The sequence below is a fragment of the Anolis sagrei genome, chromosome 1, assembly GCF_037176765.1.
Source record: "Anolis sagrei isolate rAnoSag1 chromosome 1, rAnoSag1.mat, whole genome shotgun sequence".
Taxonomy (NCBI): domain Eukaryota; kingdom Metazoa; phylum Chordata; class Lepidosauria; order Squamata; family Dactyloidae; genus Anolis; species Anolis sagrei.
In genome coordinates, this window is record NC_090021.1 from 234,243,206 (window position 1) to 234,269,897 (window position 26,692).

At 38.5% G+C, this 26,692-nt stretch overlaps 1 protein-coding gene across 1 annotated transcript in view; it reads left to right on the forward strand.

The window, feature by feature from the left end:
- ZDHHC5 (zinc finger DHHC-type palmitoyltransferase 5) overlaps window positions 1–26,692 on the forward strand; it is a 59,301-nt gene that overhangs the window by 15,640 nt on the left and 16,969 nt on the right. Inside the window, exon 2 of the mRNA XM_060771712.2 lies at window positions 3,669–5,103. Coding sequence (XP_060627695.2) covers window positions 5,000–5,103 — 104 coding nt within the window. The 5' untranslated portion in view covers window positions 3,669–4,999. The remainder of the gene's footprint in view (window positions 1–3,668; window positions 5,104–26,692) is intronic.

Sequence of the window (26,692 nt, forward strand, 5' to 3'; positions counted from 1 at the left end):
ATTTATGAATGTCTTCCCCATGTGTTATATTTAATTCCGCAGCCTCTCTAAATTTTGGGAGGTCACAGTAAACAAAATAGCTTTCCTTTGATCAGGCATACTAAACAATTTTAAGTAAACATCTTCCATGAAAAACACAGTGACATAGTGAGTCAGAGCTACTACACATGTAAGTAATCGTCAGATACAGGATAAATACTGTATATACTCATGTGAAGTTGACCCTGTGTATAATCTGAGGGCAGGTTTTGGGGCTAAATTTATGCATTTGAACATGACCTGAGGAAAAAGGGTCATTCCACAGAAAGCAAATAGTGCCAGTGCCCACATTGGGAGGCAGCCATCCTTGGCCACCACTACTGTTTTCATGCCTAGGTATTTTAAAAAGCCAGAAGCAGTGACACAGTGGAGGTCATTGCTGCTTTTGGGTTCCCTCGGTATGAACTAAGCTGTTTCACTACTCTACTCAGAGAAACAGATGGTTTCCATGGATAAACCAACCCAGGTTTTTTTGGTTGGAAGTTTTGACTAAAATTTCTATACTTATTCATGAGTAAATATGGTAAATCCTGCCAAATCTGTTAGTTTTAGACTTTTCATTATTTCTCTTAGTTTGTTCTGTCAATATTAAATCTTTATCCTGTAGATTCAATATCTTTGCACTTTATATATCAAAATTCTTAGTTCTATATCTTAGTGATCATATTGATTGCAGCTTTTCTAGATAGATAATACTTTGGTGTTGCTCTCTTGTTTTTCTTGGAGAGATACACACACACACACACATACACACCTAGTTCTGTAATTTTGTCTATGATTAGAGCTAGGATTATTTTTAAGAAATTGTTTGTGAAATGTTAACTGTACTTTGAAGATGAAACCACATTGCATTGTACTGTACTAAACCTTACAAAGGGTCCTTCCACACAGCCATATCATGCAGAATATCAAGGTAGAATATCCCATAATATCTGCTTTGAACTGGGTTATCTAAGTCCACACTTAGATAATGTGGGATTTTCTTCCTTTATATTCTGGAATATAGGGCTGTGTAAAAGGGCCCAAATACTTCTTATCTGATTCCTGTAATCTCAGTACTCTTCACCTGGGAGGGTGTGGCTTACTGTAGTGTCTACAGGTTGAACCTTATCCTCTGCTTCAGAGCTTTCTCTTGTCAGTGTTGCTTACAGAAAGGATCAGTGCTACTGTGCTTATGTATAAAAGGAGGATTTATACTGAAGTTTCTAAATAGGAAAATACTATGGAAAGTCCAGCACAAACTTTCCATGCTGTCTGGTGGATTATAGATGGCCCCTCCCCAGTAAAACCACTTTGTGAGAACAATATTTATAATTCTTACCCAGTCCCTTACTTTTTATTTTTCACTTGAGTAGTTTCAGTCATAGTCTTAATACACCAAATATTCCTTTCACTCTTATTACTATTTATTATAGCTAAGTCCTTTTTGGCATGTTCAGTTTTTAAGAAGTAACAGCATTATAAAAACATGCTAGAGACACTTAATATTGATAGGGAAAACAAAGACATCTACATTACACAATGTGTACTGCTAATGTATACTAGCAGACTGAAAGAAAAAAAGGAATAAAATAGCCCCTGCTATATCACTAGTGGATTCAATCAGAAATGAATTATTTAACAACTAATACATATTAATCTGAATGATATGAAGAAATGAAACTACTGTTTTTTTTAAATATAAAAACATATATGGACATGTGTCTTGTATAGGATAATTTTGTCAATACCTTCATTTTTATAGTTGTAAATAGAGTGGAAGGCCACATTTCTCTCTAGCAGTTATGAATGTATAACCTAGAGTTATGCACTTGTGACTGTTATGTATTCATGGTCTTTACGTTTATGTGTGCCTTCAGGTCACCTGTCATTGGATTTTCTTCAGCAAGGAATACACCAAGTGGCTTTACCAGTTCCTTCCTATGGAATGTAGTCCTCTGGAATATACAGCACCTGATATTAACCCATTCAGGTACTAACCAGAGTTGACAGTGCATAGCTTCCAGGATCATATGGGATCTGGTGGATTTAGGGTATTTAGGCAATACATGGGGTCTATGAAAGTCGCCTTAACTCCACTTACCAGTCAGTAGCTGCTGCAATCAGTGGGAGTAGTTCCCCTGTCAATTGGGTAGCAGCTGTCTGTTGAGCGTGTAGTCTTTGTCCCCCTCCCCCTTCCCCAGTGACAGGAACTGCTCAAGCGAGGGGAAAGTGCCACAGGTGTCCTGCTTCTGCCTGTTGCACTGAAGATGCTCATGAGAGGGGGTGGAAACAGCAGTCAGCTGCTTCTCCAACCACAACAGAACAGACCCCCACTTTAATTACAGCAGCTGATTCCAGGCTGTTTGAATCCTTCAGGATTTTATTGGCTTCTGCCTTCTCATGGAAATTGCTAAGTTTTCAGAGAATTTTAGAATTTGTTACTTACTCTATCATTGTATAATGTCCCTTTTCAATTAACCATCCAGTCAGGAAAGCAGCTATTCTTTTTGACAAATACTGTAGTTTACTAGATCATAGAATCAAAGAGTTGGAAGAGACCTCATGGGCCATCCAGTCCAACCCCCTGCCAAGAAGCAGGAATACTGCATTCAAATCATCCCTGATGGATGGCCATCCAGCTTCTGTTTAAAAGCTTCCAAAGAAGGAGCCTCCACCACACTCTGGGGCAGAGAGTTCCAGTGCTGAACGGCTCTCACAGTCAGGAAGTTCTTCCTCATGTTCAGATGGAATCTCTTTTCTTGTAGTTTGAAGCCAGTGATCCGCGTCCTAGTCTCCAAGGAAGCAGAAAACAAGGTTGCTCCCTCCTCCCTGTGGCTTCCTCTCACATATTTATACATGGGCATCATATCTCCTCTCAGCCTTCTCTTCTTCAGGCTAAACATGCCCAGCTCCTTAAGCCGCTCCTCATAGGGCTTGTTCTCCAGACCCTTGATCATTTTAGTCGCCCTCCTCTGGACACATTCCAGCTTGTCAATATCTCTCTTGAATTGTGGTGCCCAGAATTGGACGCAATATTCCAGGTGTGGTCTAACCCTAAAATGTATCAGCAACATATTAATTGATGTAGAAACATGTAGATGAGTAAATTGGTTATATTTTGTTGTAGAGCAGCAAGTATCGTTTGTGATTCTTCTGTGCATGAAAATAAACTGTAGGGAATGAATTCATGGAAATTGGAGTAAATGTTTTCATATTGATTGTTGCTGTAAAGTCCATAATGATGATAATTTGTAAGTGAAAAATATGGCTTAGGAGTGTTAAAAGAAATGGGGGAGGGACTCTCAACAAAAACATGTCTTTAGTGATTTAGTGAATTGTACAAAGCAGTTGAAACAGAGTGCTGAATGTGTAATTTGGAGAAAAGATGAAATAGAAGTGTAATATTGGCATGTGTGAGCCCCTAACAGTTTATAGTATGCTGAATGTTGACCATTTAGAATATGTGGGATGAATGTCATAATGTGGAAAGTGAGTCATGAAAATCTCATACCTAATTATAGGTTCTTGATTAAGTATAGTGCTCTCCTTCCGCTTTAGATTTATGCTACAGATCCAGTGTTATGCCATGTGCTAGATAAGTATATTATAGATTGGGAATTCCTAATTATTATCTTTATCTCTTCTAGGAAAAGGAAAGAGCTCAAGATGGAAAGCTTTTTAAAACAATATTAAGAATATTAAAACAAAATGAATGAATCATGATGGATTTGTCTTATGGGATGAGATCATGACAGTGGAGCAACCCTGGAGCAGACAACTTATTATACATCATGGATATGGAAGCCCCAGACAACAGTTTCCCTCTTCTCAATTGCATTTTGGTTTTTTGAAAACCATTATTTGAAAACTGAACCCCCTGTCCCAATCTACTATAGACACAACTGATGGATCATTATAGAAGAAGCTTGAAACTCTATTTTCTGTTTTGAAAGGTAGTCTTTTTAAAGGATTCAGAGCATTGTTCACAAGAGCACAAATAATAAGAAGACACAACGACAGCCCCCCAGAGTGTCCCTCGCTCCCCCTTGAAAGAAAAGGCTTTACAGATCAACCTTGCACCAGCTGTTGCCCGGATTTAGCAGTCAAGAGAGAAATAAACAAAATTAAACAACAACTGCCAGACAGCCAGCCCTATTCCTGATGAAATTGGGGGAGTGCTTTTACATTAGAAGAAGAGGACCATTGGGGAAGGTGAAGAAGATGTGTGGAAGACTGGTAGATTTGATAGAAGGATAACCCTCGCCTGAGCAGCCACAAAAATGTACTACCTTATACAAAGAGCAGAGTAAAAAGGAGAATTTTACTCAAATTCTACCTTGGAAATTACAAAGGGCTTTCCCCAAATAAAGTAATAGATGAAACCCTGAAACCCAATTTGTTGACACTTTTTGTTTTTTTCCTCATCATTTTCTTCAGAGCACCCATCTCTTATCCTTCTGTTTTTTACTGGAGGATCCAGTTCTGTTACTTCATTTGCTACTTTTTTCCAACCATTTATATCACCTTCAGAAGAGGGCCATCTCCAATAGCTACTTACAAGAGTACATTCTCTGTCAAAACTTGCTTGGTCCAAGAACTTGCATAATTTGCACTATTTGTGCAGAGTCACTAGCTTTTTAAAATGGAGTATAAGCTCTTGTTTTGTATTTTTTTAAATTCCCATGCCCTGCAGAAGTCTTACAAATAGGTGCTGAATTCCCCTGGTTGTTTCATGAAACCTCTTTCAGTTGTGAAAACTACTCAAGTTTTGTTGAAATCCAGTACTATATTGATGATATTGTCATTCTGGTCTCAGTCTACTAACAGCTAACTTTAAGAACTTGGGAAACTGTTTAAACTTATTCCTGCACACATTGCCTTCCAATTCGAAGGTTCCTCTCCCCACTTTTCTTGTCCTTTCTGAGTCCAGTTGGGCCTGGGCTATGCTGCAGGGCAGATCATCCACCAGAGCTCCAACATGCCAGCAGCATCTGGAAAGAGATTCAAACCCAGCAAGTATGTCCCTGTATCAGCTGCTGCAATCTTCCTAGTAGGAGCTACAACACTCTTCTTCGCCTTTACGTGAGTCAAGAGAATTTAGTATTTGGGATGGGTAGAATGGGTTGGGCTTGATAGAATTACCTGTAAAACCACTACCCATATCAAGAGAATCTCATACCACAGGATGTAAAAACCAGCTATACATGCCTTTCTAATATGTTCACTTTCTAGAAGTGATTTGATCCAAACTAATCAAGATATATAAACTCACCTATTGTTTTTGAGACTAATGGGAGGGGGCTTTATTGAAATGTGTAACTAATTTAATATGAATTAAAAGTGAAGGACATTATAGCTTGCTTTCCTTTGGTAAACAAGGTTTATTGAGTTTCTGTGATGATTTTTAATTCCTACAGCTTTTAAGATGGAAACCCTTGCACACTTCATGTAAGTGGTATTGTGAGTGAATATAGAATATGAAGTTTAATTAAGTGAGGAAGACTGAGAGAGCTCAATTGGATGATCATTGTTGTGGCTGCTCCATCTGTTGATCACTTTAGGTCTGCCTGCAGTACAAAGTGCTGGTGTCTTTTGCCGTAAATAGATAGGGCTCTAAATGCTATTTATTTTCTACAGCCTAAAGAAAATTTGTTCAATATGAGAGATCTGTTATAATTGACATTTTGATGGAAGACATGATCTGACATATATGTTAAGGTGCTGATGGGAAAAAATAATCATTTTAGATGGTAACTAGTTAATAACTTAATGGTTTTATCTGATCTCCTCTGACATTGATAAAGCATTTTGCAGAATCTGTTGTAATGATGTTCTTTTCATATCTCTAACACTGGTTTGCAAAAAGGTAGGCTTGCAAATATGCAAGATATATTTTGTAACTAGGGGTTTGGGTGGTCATCATAAAAACAAGGATGGAATGAAATGCCTAAAATTTTCAGATCACTTTGCAAATAGTGGACAGGAGATCCATATCTTACAGAATATTCTACATTTGTTGTCTAAAGACATCAAGGGAATGTTTCTTCTTTATTGGTACAGAGCTAAAAACAAACATAACAACAAATGTGGTGGACTTATAAGCTTTTCCTTTGATTCATTGAAGATTCTAATCATATTAAATCATCACATTCATACAATTCATATATTGGTGATGTGTGCAAATTTGAAGGAACATTTTTTTAGTTTAAATACAGCTGTTCAGTATGTGAAGTTACTCTAATGTTATTAGATGCCTCTAAGAGCACAATGTTATCAATGTGCGCTGAAAGGAACATGATTTATTGTCTTTGTAAAGACTAATATTTTGACATACAAAATAGAATTGTTGTGCAAAGAATTCTCTAAAGTGCCTTGTAGTCTCATGCCACATCCCATTCATCTCTAGAACTTCAATGAGGATATTTTTACTTTCATGAAGTAAGAGGGGGATTCCATTAGCTCAGATACCAGTCTGAATGAAATAAATATCTTGTGTTAAAACATTTTAAAAATCATGTTGGCTAATATATCCACAGTATACTAAACTGCAGTGTTGAGTTCAAGTTCACTATTAAGAAATTATTGGTGCAATGTGTTTGTGTATCTACAACAGTATATTAAAAATATGATTTAATAGCACTTCTATACATCGTTTCAGGCAACTGAAAGCTACGTGATGATGGAAAATGTTATTTAGAAGTCAATTCCATCAATACACAAGAACTTTTGCCTAAAATAGGACAAGAGACTACACTGTTAGGTTGTGGACAATAATCAGGGCTATGAACATATTGCTTGTTTACATGCATAGTGAGTAGACCAAATAAAAGCTTTAGCAATTGTAAGTAGCTTCAGTCATTTCTCATGGTGTAGCTACCTCACCCATGTGACTTTTTATGATGTGTCACACACTCTGAACACCATTGCAGAAAATGTGTGAGTGCCCCCCCCCCTTTTTTTTTACTGTGGAACCTTGGGGATAGCCATACACTATACTAAAGTCAGTATCTACAGTCACTTGCAGAACCTTGTCTCTGCCTTGATTTTCGCTTACTTCCAAACAATATTTGTGTTTTGGCACTAAAGTTAAGTAAACAAAAACAAACTAGCACTTGTTTGTTGCATTCACTGTGCTGTGACATGTCTATACAAGCTTAGGTACAGCTGCCTCCACTATGAATTCAGTGGAGTGCAGTTCCAGTGCCTACACAATCTCAGATTAAATATATTTGTTGCTTGAGGGCTCCAGAATTTGTTATACGGCATATTGAAACTAACAGACCAAATCACTATCAAAATAGTTGGATAAAATTGGTTAAAAAGCCCCACATCTATGAACATTCTGTGCTGTACAGCTTCATTCTTTCAAAATGGGAAACAATATGCTCAACTGTAACTCTGTCCAGTGAAGAGCATTCACCAAACTTTAGAGAACAACCAGGAGGCTATTGTTAGTTCTGAAGAAGCTGGAGAGATCAGTAGCTGAGATGAAAACAAGTATCACCCAGATGCTTCACCAAGTTGGACTTTATGGAAGAGTGGCAAGAAGAATGCCACTGATGAAACAAATGCTTATCAAAACCTACTTAAAGTTTGTGAAAATCCTTATGAGAGGAATAGCAAATAATTTGAAAAATGTTCTCTGTTGAAACCCAAACGCTGTGTGTTGTGCAAAACCAACAATGCTCATCACCCTGAAAACACCATTCCCAGAGGAAAATGTGGTAGTTTTGGAAGCATATTTCCTTTGCTGTGACTAGAAAATGGATCTAGTCAGACCCCATACCTCAGCTTGACTGATCTTTGGGCAGACTGGGAAGTTGCTGTAAACCACTGATCTCCGTTATCAGAGCTAAAATTAATTTACTGGTTTTACAGTAATCATTCACATTTAGTTCCCGGTGGTGCAGTGGGTTAAACCCTTGTGCAGGCAGGATTGAAGACTGACAGGTCGGAGGTTCAAATCTGGGGAGAGCGCGAATGAGCTCCCTCTGTCAGCTCCAGGTCCCCATGCAGGGACCTGAGAGAAGCCTCTCACAAGGATGGGCAAAGCATCAAAACATCCGGGCGTCCCTTGGGCAACGTCCTTGCAGACGGCCAGTTCTCTCACACCAGAAGTGACTTGCCGTTTCTCAAGTCGCTCCTGACACACACACACACAAAACAAACCCTGAAATCAGAAAGACTTTGTGTAGTGAGCTTTCACTTATGCATGTATCAGATTATCTTAAAAGTATAAATGTTTTAGTATTGTACAAACAAAATTGCAAATATGTTAGAAAGAGAGCTGCAAATTCCTGTACGTATGTCTTAGTTGTTGCTGTAGGAAGAACATGAAAATAAAAACTATAGTTTCTTCTAATAATAAAATAAAAATAACTTCGCAGTTTCCCCCCAATTTGATGCCCTGAGTATATATTGCCATATAGTTCCCATCATCTTCAGACAGCACAGTCAGTGACTGGGATCATACATGCTGTGGCCTAACACATCAAAAAGCCAAACACCTCATTAAGGTTTTTATAATACATAGAAATAAAAAGGCTCATATAGTATCAATGCCCAACAGTAGAAGAATATTAAAATCTTAATGACTCCTTCAGTGCTGTGTTATGCTATGCATTTTGGGTGTAAAATCTTATCTTGCAAAACATGGTACTGATTGTGAAGGAGTAAATATCCCCTTCTCAAATGTATCTGTTCTCTCTCCCTCCCCAGCTTTGAAATCTCAAAAAGGATATTAACAGCAGCTCATAAAGTCAGCCAGTATTATATCAGTTAGCAACTCTTGTATAAATGTATACATAACTCATCCTTTTCACTACTGAAGATGCTTACACTCTGTACATGGTTTCAGGCATGTAAATCAACACCACTAGTTAAAACTTGACTGTATATCTGGAGCCCTACATCAGACAGAGTCTGTCTGTGCCTCTGTCTATGTGTTGTCTGTCTTTGTTGTTAATTGTATAACGACATTGAATGTTTGTCATATATGTATTCGATAATCCACTCTTGAGTCTCCTCAGGGAAGTAGAGTGAAATATGATTAAAGTATGGCTTATTATTATTATTATTATTATTATTATTACTATTATTCAACATCATGGATAAAGGGTCTTGGCTGCAGGATGTGTCATAGCAACAAAGCAATTTTGAAAGGAATTTTTGAGATTTTAAAACAGTTGTTACATTGTGAGGCATTGCAGAAAAGTCCACTGTCTCGGAAAGTTAGTTTAGTGCACCAACTACACCCATTACTTGAATTGTAAGATTCAGCTATAGCGGCTTCAGTTACATTTGTCTTTGACTACTGTAACATGCTTTAAATGGGGCTGCTTTTGAAACATATTGGGAAGCTGGTCCAGAATACTGCTGCCACATTGTAAGCTGGGACCATTTATAAGAAGGATGTTATTATGTTCTTGCAATAATTTTATTGGCTGCTGGTCTGTTATAAAAAACAACTTTTCATTATTTAGAAAGAGGCTATTTGAAATACTGCATTTCTCCAAATGAGCCTACCTAGATTTTAGGCTCTTGGAAGGAGCTTGGAAGAAAAGCTTTTTGATAGCTGTCCCCTGGTTTTAGAATTTTTTACCAAGGCATTAGAAAGATAGTGTGGTGTAATGGTTTGCGTACTGGATTACGACAGTGGGGCACAGCATTTGAATCTTCACTTTACCATAGAAACTCACTTGAGTAAGTCAAACTCTCTCAGCTTCAGAGAAAGGCAATGGCAACCCTCCCCCCCCCCCCAAAATAAATAAATATTGCCAAGAAAACTCTAGTAGGCTTACCTTAATATTGCCAAGTCAGAAATGATTTGAAGGCAAGGAACAGCAGAAAACCAAGTCATGCCAAATACATTCGGTTTGCAGCAGAGATATCTTTTATGATAGGCTTTTTATATCATAACTGTTCTGCTGTAAGTAGGTTTTAATCTTCTCATGCTGTTATTTATTTCTTGTTGATACATTTTATATTTGTCATTCAGGTTTTAATGATCTGTATATCATGTGGTGGTTTTGTTGTGTTTTTGTATTAACTACCTTGAATATTAATTTTAATATAAAGATAGGTTATACATGTAATATCAATTTTTCTACCGTGTATGAGTCAGAAAAACATACTTGTGTAATGTATAAAGTGAGAGATGAAACATTTCAGTAATCATAGAGAAAGAACGTTTCAGTTTGTAGTACAAGATCAAAATTTCTTTATAGCACTTTTGCAATAATTTTAATTTTTATGTTGTTGGGTTGCTTATTCAAAATGAACATTTCAAAGAAGTGCCACTTAAATGTAGGTGAGCTAAAGTTGATTAACCTAATCCACTAGAAGTAGTGGATTTAAAGTCATTGCCTTTTAATCATTGTGTCCCATGTATAAACATTTCCATTTACCTCTGATAGCTGCTTTTATTTTTTATCCTTTTGAAGGCTACAGGTATACAGGCAGTCCAAACATCTGATATACAAATGACTCATAGGTGAGACAACAGGAAGTGAGAGCAATCTACCTCTCAGGGAAATTCACTCCTGGAAAAGTTCCCATGGGGAAAAGGTGTCTCCACTGAAGCTTTCTCACTAATCCCTATTTCCAGAACAAGCCAAATTTTACAAAATCTAATTGTCACAGGGACATAAAGTGAGTGTTAATCCTTCCCTATGCTATCAATAGATAGATAGATAGATAGATAGATAAACAGATAGATAGAGTTACACTTAAAAATGTCCCTGTTCCAACTTATATACAAATTCAACTTAAGAACAAACCTACAGAACCCATATTGTTCATAATTTAGGGACTGCCTGCACTCTTGAATATATATCCTATAAAAACTTGTTAAAATATACTATCTGTATACTTTTCAGATCTTTCCAAGCATACATTGTCTGAGATAGTCATGTAGCATTTTCACGGCTCTTTGGGTGTAGGCAATGGGAGCAAATTAGTTTTTTAAAAGTGATGAAGGTGTAATACCAAGGGAGGAAATGTTGGGCCAGTTCATATTCATTCATATACCTTGCTTGATTCCTCATCTTTTGACTCAATGCAGTTAAATTGCTTCTGGAGAAATATTATAATTAAGTTGATAAAATTTCTATCTGATGAACTATGCTGACATATTTACATATGCCATTCACTTTAGAGAGGGTTTTTCATTCTATAATAAGCTTGCATGTATGAACTGGGCTTTTAATTTTATTTTTCTGAGCCATCTACCCATAGTTCCTAAATTATAATAGGATAGCAAATGAATTCTCAAATTGAAATGGATGTCTCTTTGTAATGTGTCTGTATTTGTATGTGCCTTCAAATCACCCATCAATTTATGATGACTCCATAACTACCATAAGGATTTCTTAGGCAAACAGTACTTAGAAGTGGATTTGCCAGTTCTCTCCTCTGAAATGTGGCCTGTAGCGCCTAGTATTCACTGACTGTCTCCTATCGAAGTACTAACCAAGCTGACTCTGCTTAGCTTCAAAGATCAGACAGAAACATTTAGACTTGACTAACATAAACTACAGGGTGAGGCAGCATAACTTCCTTTTTAAAATGTGCGCCATTCAGTTGCTTGAAGATGTAGCGGAGCGCTAGTGGTCTCATTTGAGAGGTGGGAGTATAAAGTTTTGTCCTGACACAGTTCAGTCGCCATCATGCGTTGGAACAGTGAGGAGTGTGCTTTTGCCATTGAGGCCTACTTTTCGAGCGGATTTGGAGTGGCTGGCCCGCTCTCCAGATTTGGCCCCTTGTGATTTTTTTCTATGGGGTTTTTTGAAATCCTGTGTTTATGTGAATCGTCCAAGTACCCTACAAGATTTAAAGACCAACATCCAGGAAGAAATTGCCAACATAACGCCTGCTATGCTGGCAAGAGTGATGACAAATGCCAGAATTCAGTTTATTCAGTGTATGAAGAACGGAGAATGGGGGATGTCACCTACCTAATTTGATCTTCAAAACTACGTAAAACACAACTTTAGGTATGTGCCTACATTATAAAAAAAATAAAAATTTCTGATTCATACAATGGGTTTTATTAAGTTTTGAAAAAGGAAGTTATGCTGCCTCACCCTGTACTTTTTTCTGCCAAGCAAGCTCTTTTTTGTAGTAGGGTTAGAGAGTTTGACCATAGAAACCGCAGACAAATGGAGCTTCAAATTATTATCATCTTTCAACTTTGTACTAGTAAACTCAATTCAAACCAGTCCTTGTTTCATATATCTGCCATTGGAATATTCAGAGGCAGGAGCTCTATTGGAGCTCTACGTAAAAGAACTGTATCATGGCAGTTCTGGACAATCTCATTTGAATTTGACTTGGAAGTACTACTTTATAGAGTATCTTTTCCTTCCTGGAAAGGTGAACCCAGAGGCTTCTGCTGAAAAATTCCTGTTCTGAACCATAGCCGAAGATTGTGTTCTTTTCCCTGTAGTATGTAGTACGTTAAATCATTGGGACCAGTTATCAGGAATGTTGGGATCTGATGCCATCAGTATGCTGATAAATATCCATTTTTTTATTTTCCATTGAAATTCAGTGCTGTGGTTCTAAATGAGTATTTTATAGAAGTGATAGATTAAAGGGGTGGGGGATTAAGTGTAATTTAGACAAGACAGTGGTGCATCTGGTCACTCAGGTAGATCATAGAGTAGGAATTCCACCCTTGGATAGATGGGATTGCTTACACTCTTACAACATAAGTGTATTTGGTCGAGTGTGTTGCTTGACACAAGTTTGAGCTTTGGACACTTAGGTCTCTGCAAGAGCCAAGGATGTATTTAAGCAATGAAAGTTAGTATGTCACCTCCTTGTATTCCTCAAGATGCCTGGTCTGGCCATGGCAACAGGTGTTATAGTTATATTCCTCTTGGGTTTCCAACTCTGGAGAAAAGGTAATACATAGATAAATAGCATCAACAACAAATTCAAGTAAATGAAAGTGAATCAAATAAAAATACACTTTTTATTGATAGACCACCAACTGTTAGTTTCTGGTATTCTTCTGCTTTGAATCTTTCTGTTTACTCCGTGTATCTACCTATCTTTATAGATGTTCCATAGTTATGTGCATCATTTTGTCTGACAAGGTGGGGAATCTGCAGGTTCTTAAAAAAGCTAGTTCATGCTTTTTGAGATTTTATTTGTCATTATTTGAAATCATGTTTTTCAGCAGGGTGTGCATAGGAAGATGTAGGAGCAAATTGACGGGTGCTTCTGCTGATTCTGCTATATAGCATCCTATGACTTCACAAGCCATTGTTCCTATTGGCTCATCTTACTCCTGGCTTAGGAGTTATAATCCTATAGTCCATTTTAATGTATGGATTTAATGAAGAGAGAATCAGGTCATGTGATTTGGATTCAACTAATCAGTAAACCTTTCCTCATGGTTGCTCTAGTGGGAAAGAGCTTCAGTGAATCAAGGTGAATATTTCTGGTTTAAATATCAAAGCACCTTACTACTTCTGAGTTGTTTGAACTGATAAAAATTGCAGTACTACAACTAGTGACTAAGAGTGGTAATAGAAGGCCCTCTAAATGCCAGAACTAGCAGAAGAGCAACAGTAAAGAATGGTATCTGTGACACTGCTATGTTTTGTGTGTTGCTACAGGCTGGCTAAAAAAGTATATCACTGTGTCTTTTTTTAATTCAGACTTGGCTTGACATGTTTTAAGGTTGGAAAGATGAAAGTTTAAATGCTTGTTTACTGATCCGCCAGTCTCTGAAAGGTAGATATGCTTAGAGTCAGTTTAATTCTCTGTTGAATGTAAAGCTACGTGGACTAAAGTACTACTCTGGTATAAATTTGTGTATCCATAGATAGCCACTATCAGGTTTCTGAGTATGCCATACACTGAACGTCATCCCAGATGTGTTTATCTGAAAATTCCTCTTTATCATGAGATTGAGCTGTTGTTTTTTTTTGTTACAGCACTCTGTGTGTAGTAATTTGAGTAATGCTTCCAAAGAAAATGTTCCATTTCTTTTTTTAAAATCATGAAATAATGAATGGATTCTAATTCGTATCACTATAATATAAGCAAAGCAGTTTCTGAGTTTTAGTTAGCCTCATAGACAGCATGTATTTTCCTTGTTCAAATTCATATTTTTTTTCCATAAAACTCATGATGGTATGAATTAAGAAATCACATGTTTCCTTGGCTGTTTATTTTAAAGTATTGGTTTGCTTTATATCTTGGGACTGTCTTTCAAATGGGTTTACATGCAAAGCCAACAGGTGCTGGATTCGAGGAGACCAAATCACTGATTGGTGGTAAAACTGATTGAAATCAGGAAAAGGGAATACTGTGATGCTTTCCCAGTGCCAATTATTATTATTATTATTATTATTATTATTATTATTATTATTATTAACTATTTGTACCCCGCTAGCATCTCCCGAAGGACTCGATGCGGCTTACATGGGCCGAGGCCTCAAAAACAACAACATAACAACACACATAACATTATAAAGCAAATCAAAAACATAAAGCAATAGATGATAAATAATACACCATAACACAATTAAAAACTAGGGCCGGGCCAACTGTAATGGGTACAGATTAAAAAGGTGTTGAGTATGACAGGTAACATGTAGGACTTTAGGGTAAGTGCAATGTGCAGACAATCTTAACTCTCTGGTAAAGAGCTTCTGGGACATATTGCTGGAGTTTCCTATTCTGGAAAAGCACACAGGAACAGCCAGGTCTTCAAGCTCTTCCTAAAGACTGCCAGTGTAGGGGCTTGTCTGATGTCCTTGGGGAGGGTGTTCCAAAGTCAGGGGGCTACCACAGAAAAGGCCCTGTCCCTCATCCCCACCAAACGCGCCTGCGACGCAGGTGGGATCGCGAGCAGGGCCTCTCCGGATCTCATTTAGATATCCTGGCTGTTGCCGTGTGGCAAATAAATGAGGATGCATGATAGATTTTTTTTTTAAAAAAACTGCCTAGTTAAAGCTAGGCAAATCTTCAAAACGGACAGGAAGAGTGTGATTTGTTAGCCACAGTAGCCTGCAGTACTCACACTGTTCAAATACCTCTATTACAAAAAACAGCATTACTGTGGGGTGGGATCTAGGCTTTTTCTCAGAAGTGGAACTGTCTCCATGTTCCTTAGAAAGGCCATTTTGAGTCAGTATGTGGAAAATGCCAGGTTGCAGAATGTATGTACCTCTGAGGTCTTTTGCTGGGTATGTGTATCTCTCAGATCTTCAAAGCCCCCCCCCCCCCCCAATGCTAAAACAAAACTCCAGATAAAGGCTTGATTCATCTTTTCTCCAACTGTACATCCTCTAAATGAGTTGATCTAGAAGTACCATCATGTCCAGATAGCATGACTGGTAAGATCTGTGGATGATAACATGTAGTTCAATGTGGTTGAAAGATACCAGATGGTCCAAAGCTTTCTTAACTATTGCTATTCCAAGTAGGAGAGTCTAACAGAGCTCTACAGTAATCTCTGCTGATCTGTCTTGTATGTTCACTTGGATTTTGTCTTTGTGTTAAAGCTGGAATAATTGTATGCCCATGTACCATAATCCATTTTACCAGTGACAACTAAAAAATAGTGGTAGGCTTCTAGTACAAGAACTTGATTAGTATTGTATTAACTTTGCTCATTCTCATATGACCAATGTCAGATTTTATTTAAAACTGAAACCTTTTCTTTATAGATTGTCAGAAGTGAATGATCTTTCTGTTCCAGTTTAATAATACCGCCTCGTGGTGTCTCTTTCCTTGAGGTGGAATTGCATACTCCCATGATATGAGAAGATATGCTGCTAGGAACATTGCTACTGATAGGGCTCCCAAGTCAGATAGATTAAAAGTACTAGAAAGTACCATACACAAAGAGTATGCCAGTAGAGTTATTCCAAACTGTACAGTTAGAATCCATTTAAATTCTAACAAAATTCTGCCAAGAAATTTAGAAACCAAAACAGTGACCTACAGATTGGAAGCATACATTTCAGTCCCCAAGTAAGGAGACACCAGGAATTGTAGTAAGCATTGTGAGCAATGTGATGCTCAAGTTTTACAATAAAGACCTTGAGGAGGGGATGAAAATTGTTAGAAGGAACATAAAAATTGAAGACATGCGGATGATACTATGTTAGTAGCAGAAGGCAGCAAAGACCTGGAACAACTACTGATGAAAGTGAGAAAAGAAAGGGCAAAAGCAGAGTTACAACTGTATGTTAAGAAAACAAAAATGACTTATTTAAATAATTTAAACATAGGTGATGAAGACATCACATTTTTTTATTTTTTTCTGTAAAATAATGTAAAAACTGTCCTCTGAATTTTTTTACCTGTAGTCAGTCCACTTCTCCAAAGGGGATGGTAAGATTCACCAGTAGCTTAGTCTGTCTATTACTATAGTTGAGGTGTGTGTGTGTGTGTGTGTATGTGTGCATGCGTGCCATAGAAAAATTAGGAATGCTATTCTAGATTTGTCAAGTCTCAGATTGTAATATTTATGTATATTTTGGATTGTATGTGTTCCTAATGTAAGTATACACATGTACCATTTTAAATCTATCTCATCTGTGTTTATCACCAGCTGATCAAATGATATGATGCAAGGCAAGTTTTTTTATCCAGTTTGACTTCTCTCGTGATATCATCCACCTCAACATTAGCATACCACTTTCAGTAGATATGAAATCGGCACCTTCAGTATCTCCAGTAGGTTCTAAAGCTTAAAATGTTGCCTATTTATTTGGCAGTCTCAGGATATCTCACTCACAAAATCTTGATAAACCTATGATTGTCATTGGGCCATTAAGCCACAGTCAAAATGTTATACCAGGGATTCTCAAGCTTTTACAGCTACGGAGCACTTTTTGAAGCAAAAGTTTCTCACTGAGTCCCAGGAAATGTTTATATTTATTTATATAATGTGTGTGTGTGTGTGTGTGTGTGTGTGTGTGTGTGTATATATATATATATATATATATATATATATATCAGGCATGGGTTGGATCAGTGGCAGATGGATGGAGAATTTTGTGTTAACTAATTCACACTAAAAGAGAAAAAGGAAAGAATGAACAATACAATATTTAAAATGAACAGTTTTAACCAACATAAACATTACAGTATTTCAGTGGAAAACTCCAGAGGCCATCCAGTCCAACCCCCTTCTGCTATGCAGGAAAAACAAAATCAAAGCATCCCCTGAGCGTTGGGAGGGAAATAGAGTTTTTTAAGCAAAGAAAGTGTGGTGGGAGGTCTGAGTGGTGAGAAAATGAGTCTGGGCAATGAGGGAGGTGGGGGGAATGGTCTGGGCAGCAAGGAAAAGAGACGGTAGTGAGGAAGATGGGAGGGGGGGGAAGGGTTTGTGCACCTGGAGGATGCTGCTGCTGCTGCTTCCAGCATTTCTCAGGATTTTCTTGCATTTCTCAGGAGGAGGAAAGAGAAAGAGGTGGGAAGTAGCATGGCGCCATGGAGCCTCTCACTATCACTGCAGAGCCAAAAGGGCTCCATGGAGCAGTGTCTGAGAACCCCTGAGTTATATCATTCCTCTGTTGTAGAGTTCATTGAAGTCTTACTTGATTGCACAAGAATGACCATGATAAAGTGGATCCCAGAGCATTTTACCATATCATCGACCCAGTATGAAGTGAGAAATACAGATTGTTTTCTTGGTTGATTCTGCTTCCCTAGATTTTAGTAAACCCAGATTTGCTCCCTTCACTTCTGTTTTCAAGCATGCTATATGATCCCCAAAGAATTGCCCATTATATCTTCCTCCCACATTCTGGCAATGTGGCAGATGCTCCTTTTGGGAGTATATTTTTAAAGAAGTGAATACAAATTAGAATAATTCTAATTTTTCCACGTGATAAAGTAGGAGATAAAGTAATGTGACCTGTTATGGCTGGCATGAATATATCTAGGTTCTCCAGGGTAATGGCTGTATCTATTTTTCCCCCTTTGTGTTATCAGCTGTTCTGAATTGGTTCAGAGCTTTACTTTGGAGGCCTGGGAAAGTACAGTTGTGAATGAATCACTTATTCCAAACCAGTTAGTTGGAGCATTGAAAATATAAAACTAAGATTGGCACTGGTATCATATTTAATGTTTGGGAGGTATTCTGACATAAAGGATTTCTTCTGGAGAAAGAAAGTTATAAAATAAACTGGGTTAATTACTGGGATAGGCTGGGAAAGTTCCGGCCAGGATATAGCTTTGATATGTTGCCTCCTCCGCTAGGGTGGAGCCTCTGGCACATATTTTGAACACTTTGCCTGCCTTTAATTTTAATTTTCCTAATTTGCTGTTTCTCTCATTTTTTTCTTCATTCAAAGCTTTAACATTAAACTAAAGTATAGATGAGCTCCTTCTGAATGGAAGGATTAAAAGACCAAAGCAAGATCGTTGCTTGCTAGCATGTTGGCTCATCATGTACTTCTGCTTCTGTCTTTTAAATGTGCTTCCTGCAATGTAATTTAAGAAGAGATCTTTTAAAAATAAACAACTATGAAGCACTCCAGGATGGGCCTTGGAGGCACAGCCTTGTCGTGGCTCCAGTCCTTCCTGGAGGGTCGTTCCCTGATGGTGAAGCTGGGAGACACCTGCTCGGACCCCTGGCCTTTGACCTGTGAGGTCCTGCAAGGTTCCATTCTGTCTCCCATGCTTTACAACATCTACATGAAAACTCTGGGAGAGGTCATCCGGAGTTTTGGAGTTGGGTGCCATCTCTACGCAGATGACACCCAACTCTACTACTCTTTTCCACCTAATTCCAGGGAAGCCCCTCGGGTGCTGGACGAGTACCTGGCTGCTGTGGCTGTCTGGATGAGGATGAATAAGCTGAGGATCAATCCTGACATCAGAGGTTCTCCTGGTCGATCGTAAGCCGGATCAGGGCATAGGGTGGCAACCTGTGCTGGATGGGATTGCACTCCCCCTGAGGTCACAGGTCCGCAGCCTGGGTGTCCTCCTGGACTCATCACTTACGCTTGAAGCTCAGGCGTCGGTGGTAGCCAGGAGGGCCTTCGCACAATTAAGACTCGTGCGTCAGCTGCAATTGTACCTCATGAAGTCAGATCTGGCCAGGGTGGTCCATGCCTTAGTCACCTCGATATTGGATTACTGTAATGCACTCTACATGGGGCTGCCCTTGAAAATGGCCCGGAAATTTCAACTGGTAAAACGGGCAGCAGCCAGGTTACTAACTGGTGCGACTTACAGGGAGCAGTCAACCCCCCTGTTTAAGGAGCTACATTGGCCTCCGTTCATCTTCTGGTCCCAATTCAAGGTGCAGGTTCTTACCTACAAAGCCCTGAACGGTTTTGGACCTGCCTATCTATGTGACCGCATTTCTGTGTACTAACCCACACGATCTCTTCGATAATGCGGAGAGGCCCTGCTCGTGCTCCCGCCTCCCTCGCAGGCGCAATTGGTGGGGATGAGGGAGAGGGCCTACTCGGTGGTGGCCCCCCAACTCTGGAACTCACTTCCAAAGGATATCAGGCATGCCCCAACATTGGCAGTCTTTAAGAGGAGCCTGAAAACGTGGCTATTCCAATGTGCCTTCCCGGAATAAAAGAAGAATTCCCAGCAAAATGTCCTTACAAATGCACTTTAACCATTGGGTTGCGTTGGACTGTATCCCTCACTTTTTTAAAAAAAACCTCCTACGAGACATATCCTATCTTGTCATACCCAGCATTTTTTTTTAATTTTAAATCATTACATCTGGCCTGGCCATACGTTTTTAAATCCTGTGTGTTATTGTTATATGTTATTTATATTACTTTGTATTGTTGTTATTGTTTTTTTGTTGGGATGTGTTGTTGGGCTTGGCCTCATGGAAGCCACTCCGAGTCCCTTGGGGAGATGGTAGTGGGGTATAAATAAAGTTTATTATTATTATTATTATTATTATTATTATTATTATTATTATTATTACTTTGAGCACTGTAGTGTCATATCCTCCCCTCTGTCTTATTTTCCAGGATGCTTTAATACTCCTTATCCTTGGACAGTTTTTTGTGAATCTTAACCTCTTCTGGATGTTCTAATAAATGGATAAATTTACTCAGATTATCTGACTCCCTATTATTGGGACACTTGAGTCACAAGAAAGAAAGGAAGTGAAGGTGACTTTGTTGCACAAAAGGATCTGTGTTGCTTTCCTTTTACACATGTGTCTCTATGTGACACATACTTAGCAAATCTCATTTCCTGGCTTTGTGGATCTGCTTGCATTGCTTAATAGTGCTGTTCAGAAAACACTAAAGTCTGAGTTTCTTCCTGTTTCCAACCACCACCCCACTGCAGTTTTAATGATTAGCATGTCCAGTGCCAGTAGGCAGGGTTTGTTGAGTCAGTATTTAGCTGTTGCTTTGGCCTCCTGCTTGCCCTGTGTTAGAGATTAAACTTGTGCTCCCACTGACCCACAAATGAAAGATGGAGTTGAATAGGCTTTGGCTTGTGGATATTTTGGCAGTGGGACTATACATACAATATACAGATATATATGCCTCACCACCATCACTAGTCTAATATATGAATTGTGGACACCTTAAGTGGCTTCTGAAATTTTGTTCAATTATGTGGTTTGTTCCATATGTCATTTTGTTACAGTAGCCATGCATTTTCCTTACCAGCTCTTCACTCATGTTGCATAAATCCATCTGTTTATCACAGACTGCTCTGATTGGGGAGAGAGAGACAGATGCTGCCCTAAATCTCTGGGATTAAACTCCCAGCAACAAAGAAGATTAGGGTATTACACTAGCATCTTCAATGGGAAATCCCGCTGGTTCCTGAGCTCAGGCTTTTCCATAGAAAGGATTCTTCAATATAATATTCCTGTCATAAAATTTTGAGTGGTGAGGAACTATGAGGCCTTCATGCCCACCCTCTATTTCTCAGAGCAGAATTATTGTATCTGAAGCATCTCTGCCAGTTACATGTCCATTTTATACTTCAGTATCTCTAATGAAATAGTCTGTTCAGCTACTAGACAGCTTTTACCTTAAGAAAGTGATAGGTAGTAATCTTTCCTTTGGGATTAGTGCCTGCACTCCTACAGTAAGTTACGTATCTCTTAGAGTGGAGTAGTAGACCTAGTTTTCTGTGAGTTTAGGTTCTGCTCTGAGACAGAATTTTAAACATACTAGAGAAATAAGCCATAGTCTTGTTTTAGCTTAAAGGCTAGTAAATTTATTCTGGCATTCCACTCCATCATATTTGAGGATTTACTATACTACAAATTGTTATGTCAACAATCCAAATAATGTTTGTCCAAATAACAGCTAACAGCTATGGTTGAGCAGCATCCAAATATGATGGCAAACTGTGCTGTTATAAGGATACCGGCTTTCTTCCTTTCTCACAACACTCCTGAGTATTCAAGAACTACCACTGCACAGGTTTGTGCTTAACCTTCTTCCCAACCCCACCACATAGAAGCATTTGGATCACTTCTTTTTTACTACAAGAAATTTAAGATGCTAGAAAAATACAGGAACAATGCAGTGGTGGTTTCACAGTCACTTTAAAAGGTTAGGTGGATTTGCGGAATGCCTTAACAGCGATATGTGAATGTTGAATGACAGTGTGGTACTTAATTTAGGTAATATTCCCCTGCTCTCGTGTTACAATTACAGTGCTCAAGTTTTTGAAACAGCTATAAAAAAATCAAATGACTGCAAGACTATTAAGAATCAGGAACAAAATCTTGGAAATAATGAAATCAAACTGAAAATTATTATTTCTGTATCTCAGATATTTATCAGAACAAAACATTTTGGCCAAATGATATAAATTGGAGGGGGGGGGGGGTTGGTATGCAAGCATTGTAATTATTCTCTTTAAACTTGTTGCTCAATACAAGAATAATATATTTTAAAGCACCAATGCTAAAGAGTGGTATTTTACAACGAATATACAGTAGTCCTATGGCTTAGATTATATTGGACATCAGATACTGTCTCCCAAAGCCTTACCTTCTCTCTCAGAGAGAAGGATGGAGGATTGTGCTTCTCTGCATAGAAAAAAAAAGAACTTTATTGTCAATGTATTGTCAATTTATTGTCATTTGGAAAACTGGCTCCTTTAGTTTCCAGCCAGGCCCAAACCAGCATACTTACAACCCATTCTTCCGATGATAAAGGAAACAAACTGACAGATCTGGAGGCCTGGTTCATTCAGACACTGACTGAGTTATGCATTAGCTTCATGTGACTATATATATATATATTTAAAAAATCTACTTTGTGTTGATGCATCTAGAATATGTGTTCATACAGAAATAAAGATCCTGTGACCATCCATCCAACAACATTCAATAATCATTTTTCTAATACAAAATTAATATAGTTTAATACATCTAAGCTGCAAAGGAGCTACCATATGGTGAAAGGACTCCTGAATTGTAATACCATATATTAAAAGGATGAAAATGGCTAGAAAAGGGGCAACTGATAACTGTTGAATTGTTTTAAGTATGGTATTGTAGATGTAGTTTCTTTCCTTTTCATATTTGATTGGAAAAATATTTTGTATCTGGTCTTTCATGGCAAGTCTGATGCAATAACACATACTCATTATTTATACCTGGTCAAATCTGTCCCTTTAAAGAGAAATATTCATTAGCAGTGACATATTCCCACATATTGTTCCATTAGTCATTTCAGTCTTGTGGATAAAATTTTTGTAGTTGCCTAGTTTGTTTGAAGCAGACTATTTCTGTGCTTTCCCCCTTTTAAATATTTGCACGTATTTACCACACTTCTCATGTGGGATGCTGTTCTTAAGATGGATTTTCTAGTCAGACTAGCTGGACTTGTTTCTCTTTTCTTGTCACACTGTGTTCCTTGATATGTTGGGTTAAAGCAGCTTTTTGTTTCTCCAAGATTCACAGTCTTATAAAGCATGTACACATAGTATGTATAGTCCAAGCAAGTCAAAGTTGCTAGTGGTATTTTCCCATTCACATAAACATTTTCATACCCAACCATACTGTGTATGCTTAGTAGAGAGATAACGGCCATATAAAACTTCTGAGCTGTAGATACCAATGATACAAGTGACTTCATTAATTACATTACATGCCAGAAAGGCTGCTTCATCTCATATGAGCCTCATCATGAGAGACCATATTTTATATCCTGCCACTAGTAGGGGCTGGGTTAGTGAATATACAAGATAGAGCATTCTGTAGGCACAGCCTGGTTTTGGAATTCTCTTCCTAGGGAAGTCAGATTAACTCTACCTTTGTCATGTTTGTATCCTTCTGAGACGCCTCGCGGGAATGGGTCTTGGAGGAACTGTTTTACAGTGGCTCCACTCATTCCTCGAGGGTCGGTATCAGAAGGTGTTACTGGGAGACTCCTGTTCAACCCCACAACCTTTGTCTTGTGGGGTTCCTCAGGGCTCAATATTGTCTCCCATGTTGTTTAACATCTACATGAAGCCGCTGGATGAGATCATCCGGAGTTTCGGAGTGCGATGTCATCTGTACGCGGATGATGTCCAACTCTGTCACTCCTTTCCACCTGCTACTAAGGAGGCTGTCGAGGTCCTGAACCGGTGCTTGGCCGCTGTGACGGTCTGGATGGGGGCGAACAAATTGAAATTGAATCCAGACAAGACAGAGGTACTCCTGGTCAGTCGCAAGGCTGAACAGGGTATAGGGTTACAGCCTGTGTTGGATGGGGTCGCACTCCCCCTGAAGACGCAGGTTCGCAGTTTGGGTGTGATCCTGGACTCATCGCTGAGCCTGGAGCCCCAGGTTTCGGCGGTGACCAGGGGAGCATTCGCACAGTTAAAACTCGTGCGCCAACTGCGCCCGTACCTTGGGAAGTCTGACTTGGCCACGGTAGTCCACGCTCTGGTTACATCCCGTTTGGACTACTGCAACGCTCTCTACGTGGGGTTGCCTTTGAAGACGGCCCGGAAGCTCCAACTAGTCCAACGTTCGGCAGCCATGATACTAACGGGAGCGGAGCGCAGGGAGCATACAACTCCTCTGCTGCACCAGCTCCACTGGCTGCCGATCTGCTACCGGGCTCAATTCAAAGTGCTGGCGTTGGCCTTTAAAGCCCTAAACGGTTCTGGCCCAACTTACCTATCCGAACGTATCTCGGCCTATCAGCCCGCCAGGACCCTAAGATCTTCTGGGGAGGCCCTGCTCTCTATCCCGCCTGCTTCACAGGTGCGGCTGGCGGGTACGAGAGACAGGGCCTTTTCTGTGGTGGCCCCGTGGCTATGGAACGCCCTGCCCTTGGAGGTAAGATCAGCCCCTTCATTGATGATATTCCGAAGAAGATTGAAGACCTGGATGTTTAAGCAGGCATTTGGTTAACCCAATGCAATGAATGGTAACTGACTAAAGGACTGGCAACATGGATGACGAACTGGATCACGTTTTTAGTTGAGAGTCGAACTGGATTGGTATTGATGTATGAATTGTGTTTTTATGTTTTTTATGTTTTTTATGCTTTTAACTGTATACTGTTGATTGTTATATTATGTTGTAAACCGCGTTGAGTCGCCGGCTAGGCTGAGAAACGGCGGTATATAAATATAGCAAATAAATAAATAAATATTTTGTTAGGTCTTTGATTAATTGTAATTTTGTTCTCTGGCTTGTCTTAAGAAAGTTTAGTCTCTACTTTTTTTGCAGTTTTGGTTTGGTCTTTTTTTTTAATTGTTGTATATATTGCTTTAAGTGCCCTGGTAGCATTATACATGATAAGAAATCATATTTTATTGTGGAGGGTTTTTTATGACCTTTGAAGTCTTTTTACACATTTATCTCAGTAATTCTTAGAGTAGTCCACTAAGTTGGACCAATAATGTTGTTATCATCATGAAGATTGGTGAGGGAAGCTCACAGAAAAGTGGCTTGATTAAATCTGGAAAATGGCTAGCACTGCAGCTAAGAAAGGAACAATGCTGTTCACCCATCACAAAAATAATATCTGGCAAACATATACATCACAAAACAACCAAAATCAAAAAAATATTTGAACAATTCTACACAAACATATAAAAATAAAACAGTTGGCAAGAAGGAAATCAAAAGGTATTTGGATGGATTAAAGATTACCAAATTCACCGAAGAAGATAAAAGAAGCCTGAACCAAACATTCAGCATAGTAGAAATAGAAGAGGCAATTCAATCGCCTAAAGTCAATAAAGCTCTGGGGCCTGATGGTCTTACAGGAAAATGTTATAAAGTATTTCAGAAGAACCCAATTACACCTCTATAAGCTATTATGAACTTGCTAAAAGAAATACCTGAAACATGGAAAGAGGCATACATAACATTAATTCAAAGGAAGATCAAGATCCCCCTACTACCAAAGAATTACCGACCTAGCTCACTTCTGAATGGATTATAAACTTTTTATGGCCATCTTGACCAACAGACTGAAAAATTTCTTAAAGAGGACAATCTCAAATGATCAAACTGGCTTTTTGCCAAACAGACACACCAAACAAAATACAATTGACATAATTGAACTATTTGATAAATACCGTAGCATGAAACTAGCGCTATTTTTAGACATAGAAAAAGTGTTTGATAGCTTAAATTGGGACTTCATGTTAGAAGTCTTACGAGCACAGAATAGGGGAGATCAATGTATAAAAGCAACAAATCTATATACAAAGACCAACATGCATATTTGATCATTAATGGAGAGAAAACGCAAAACACAAAGAATTGAAATGAGACACTGTTCAAGACAAGGCTGTTCATTATCACCACTCCTGTTCATCATGTGCATAGTAATGCTTATAAAACAAATAAATGGGAACAGGGAGATAAAGGATGTTCAGGTTGCAGGAAAAGACTATAAATTCCGAGCCTTTCTGATGATAGTGTGTTAATCTTAGAAAACCCCACTGACTCGATGGAAGAATTAAATAACATATTGACAAATCTCTTGGATATAGCTGGACTAAAGTTCAACAAAAAGAAAAGGCAATTCTTAACTAAGAATTTGACAGAATTGAGAAAGCAAGAACTAAAGAAAAAGACAGCATATAATATTGTACAGAAAGTCAAATACCTAGGAATATTTATTACAAAAAAGATTCAGAGCTACTTAAAAATAACTACAAAAGGGTATGGAGAGAGATAAGAAAAGAACTAGAGAAATGGGATAAGCAAGGGCTCTCCCTATTAGGAAAGATATCATCTATCAAAATGTTGACACTATTAAAAATATTATTTTTGGTTCAAAACATACCAATCATCAACATTGAAAATATTTTCAAAGTTTGGCAAAAAAAAAATCATCTCAAAATTTATCTGGACCAAGAAAAAACCAAGAGTAAAACTAAAGATACTCAATGATGATAAAACTAGAGGCGGCTTAGCCCCCTCAAATCTACAGCTTTATTTTCATGCAAGTTGTCTGGACTGGCTCGAAGAATGGGTGACCCTGGAAGACAATGAGCTATTAGAGTTAGAAGGTATAAATCTCCCTTTTGGATGGCATGCATATTTGGATATACTAAAGGAGAAATCAGCAGGCATATTCAATGACCACTTTATACAGAGGCCAATTTTAAACACCTGGAATAGATAAAAAAAAGAATTTACACAAATACCCCGGGGTGGATATCTCCACACAAGACATATTACAAAAGAGAGAATACTCTACAGGAGAAATGGCTAGCCTACAGG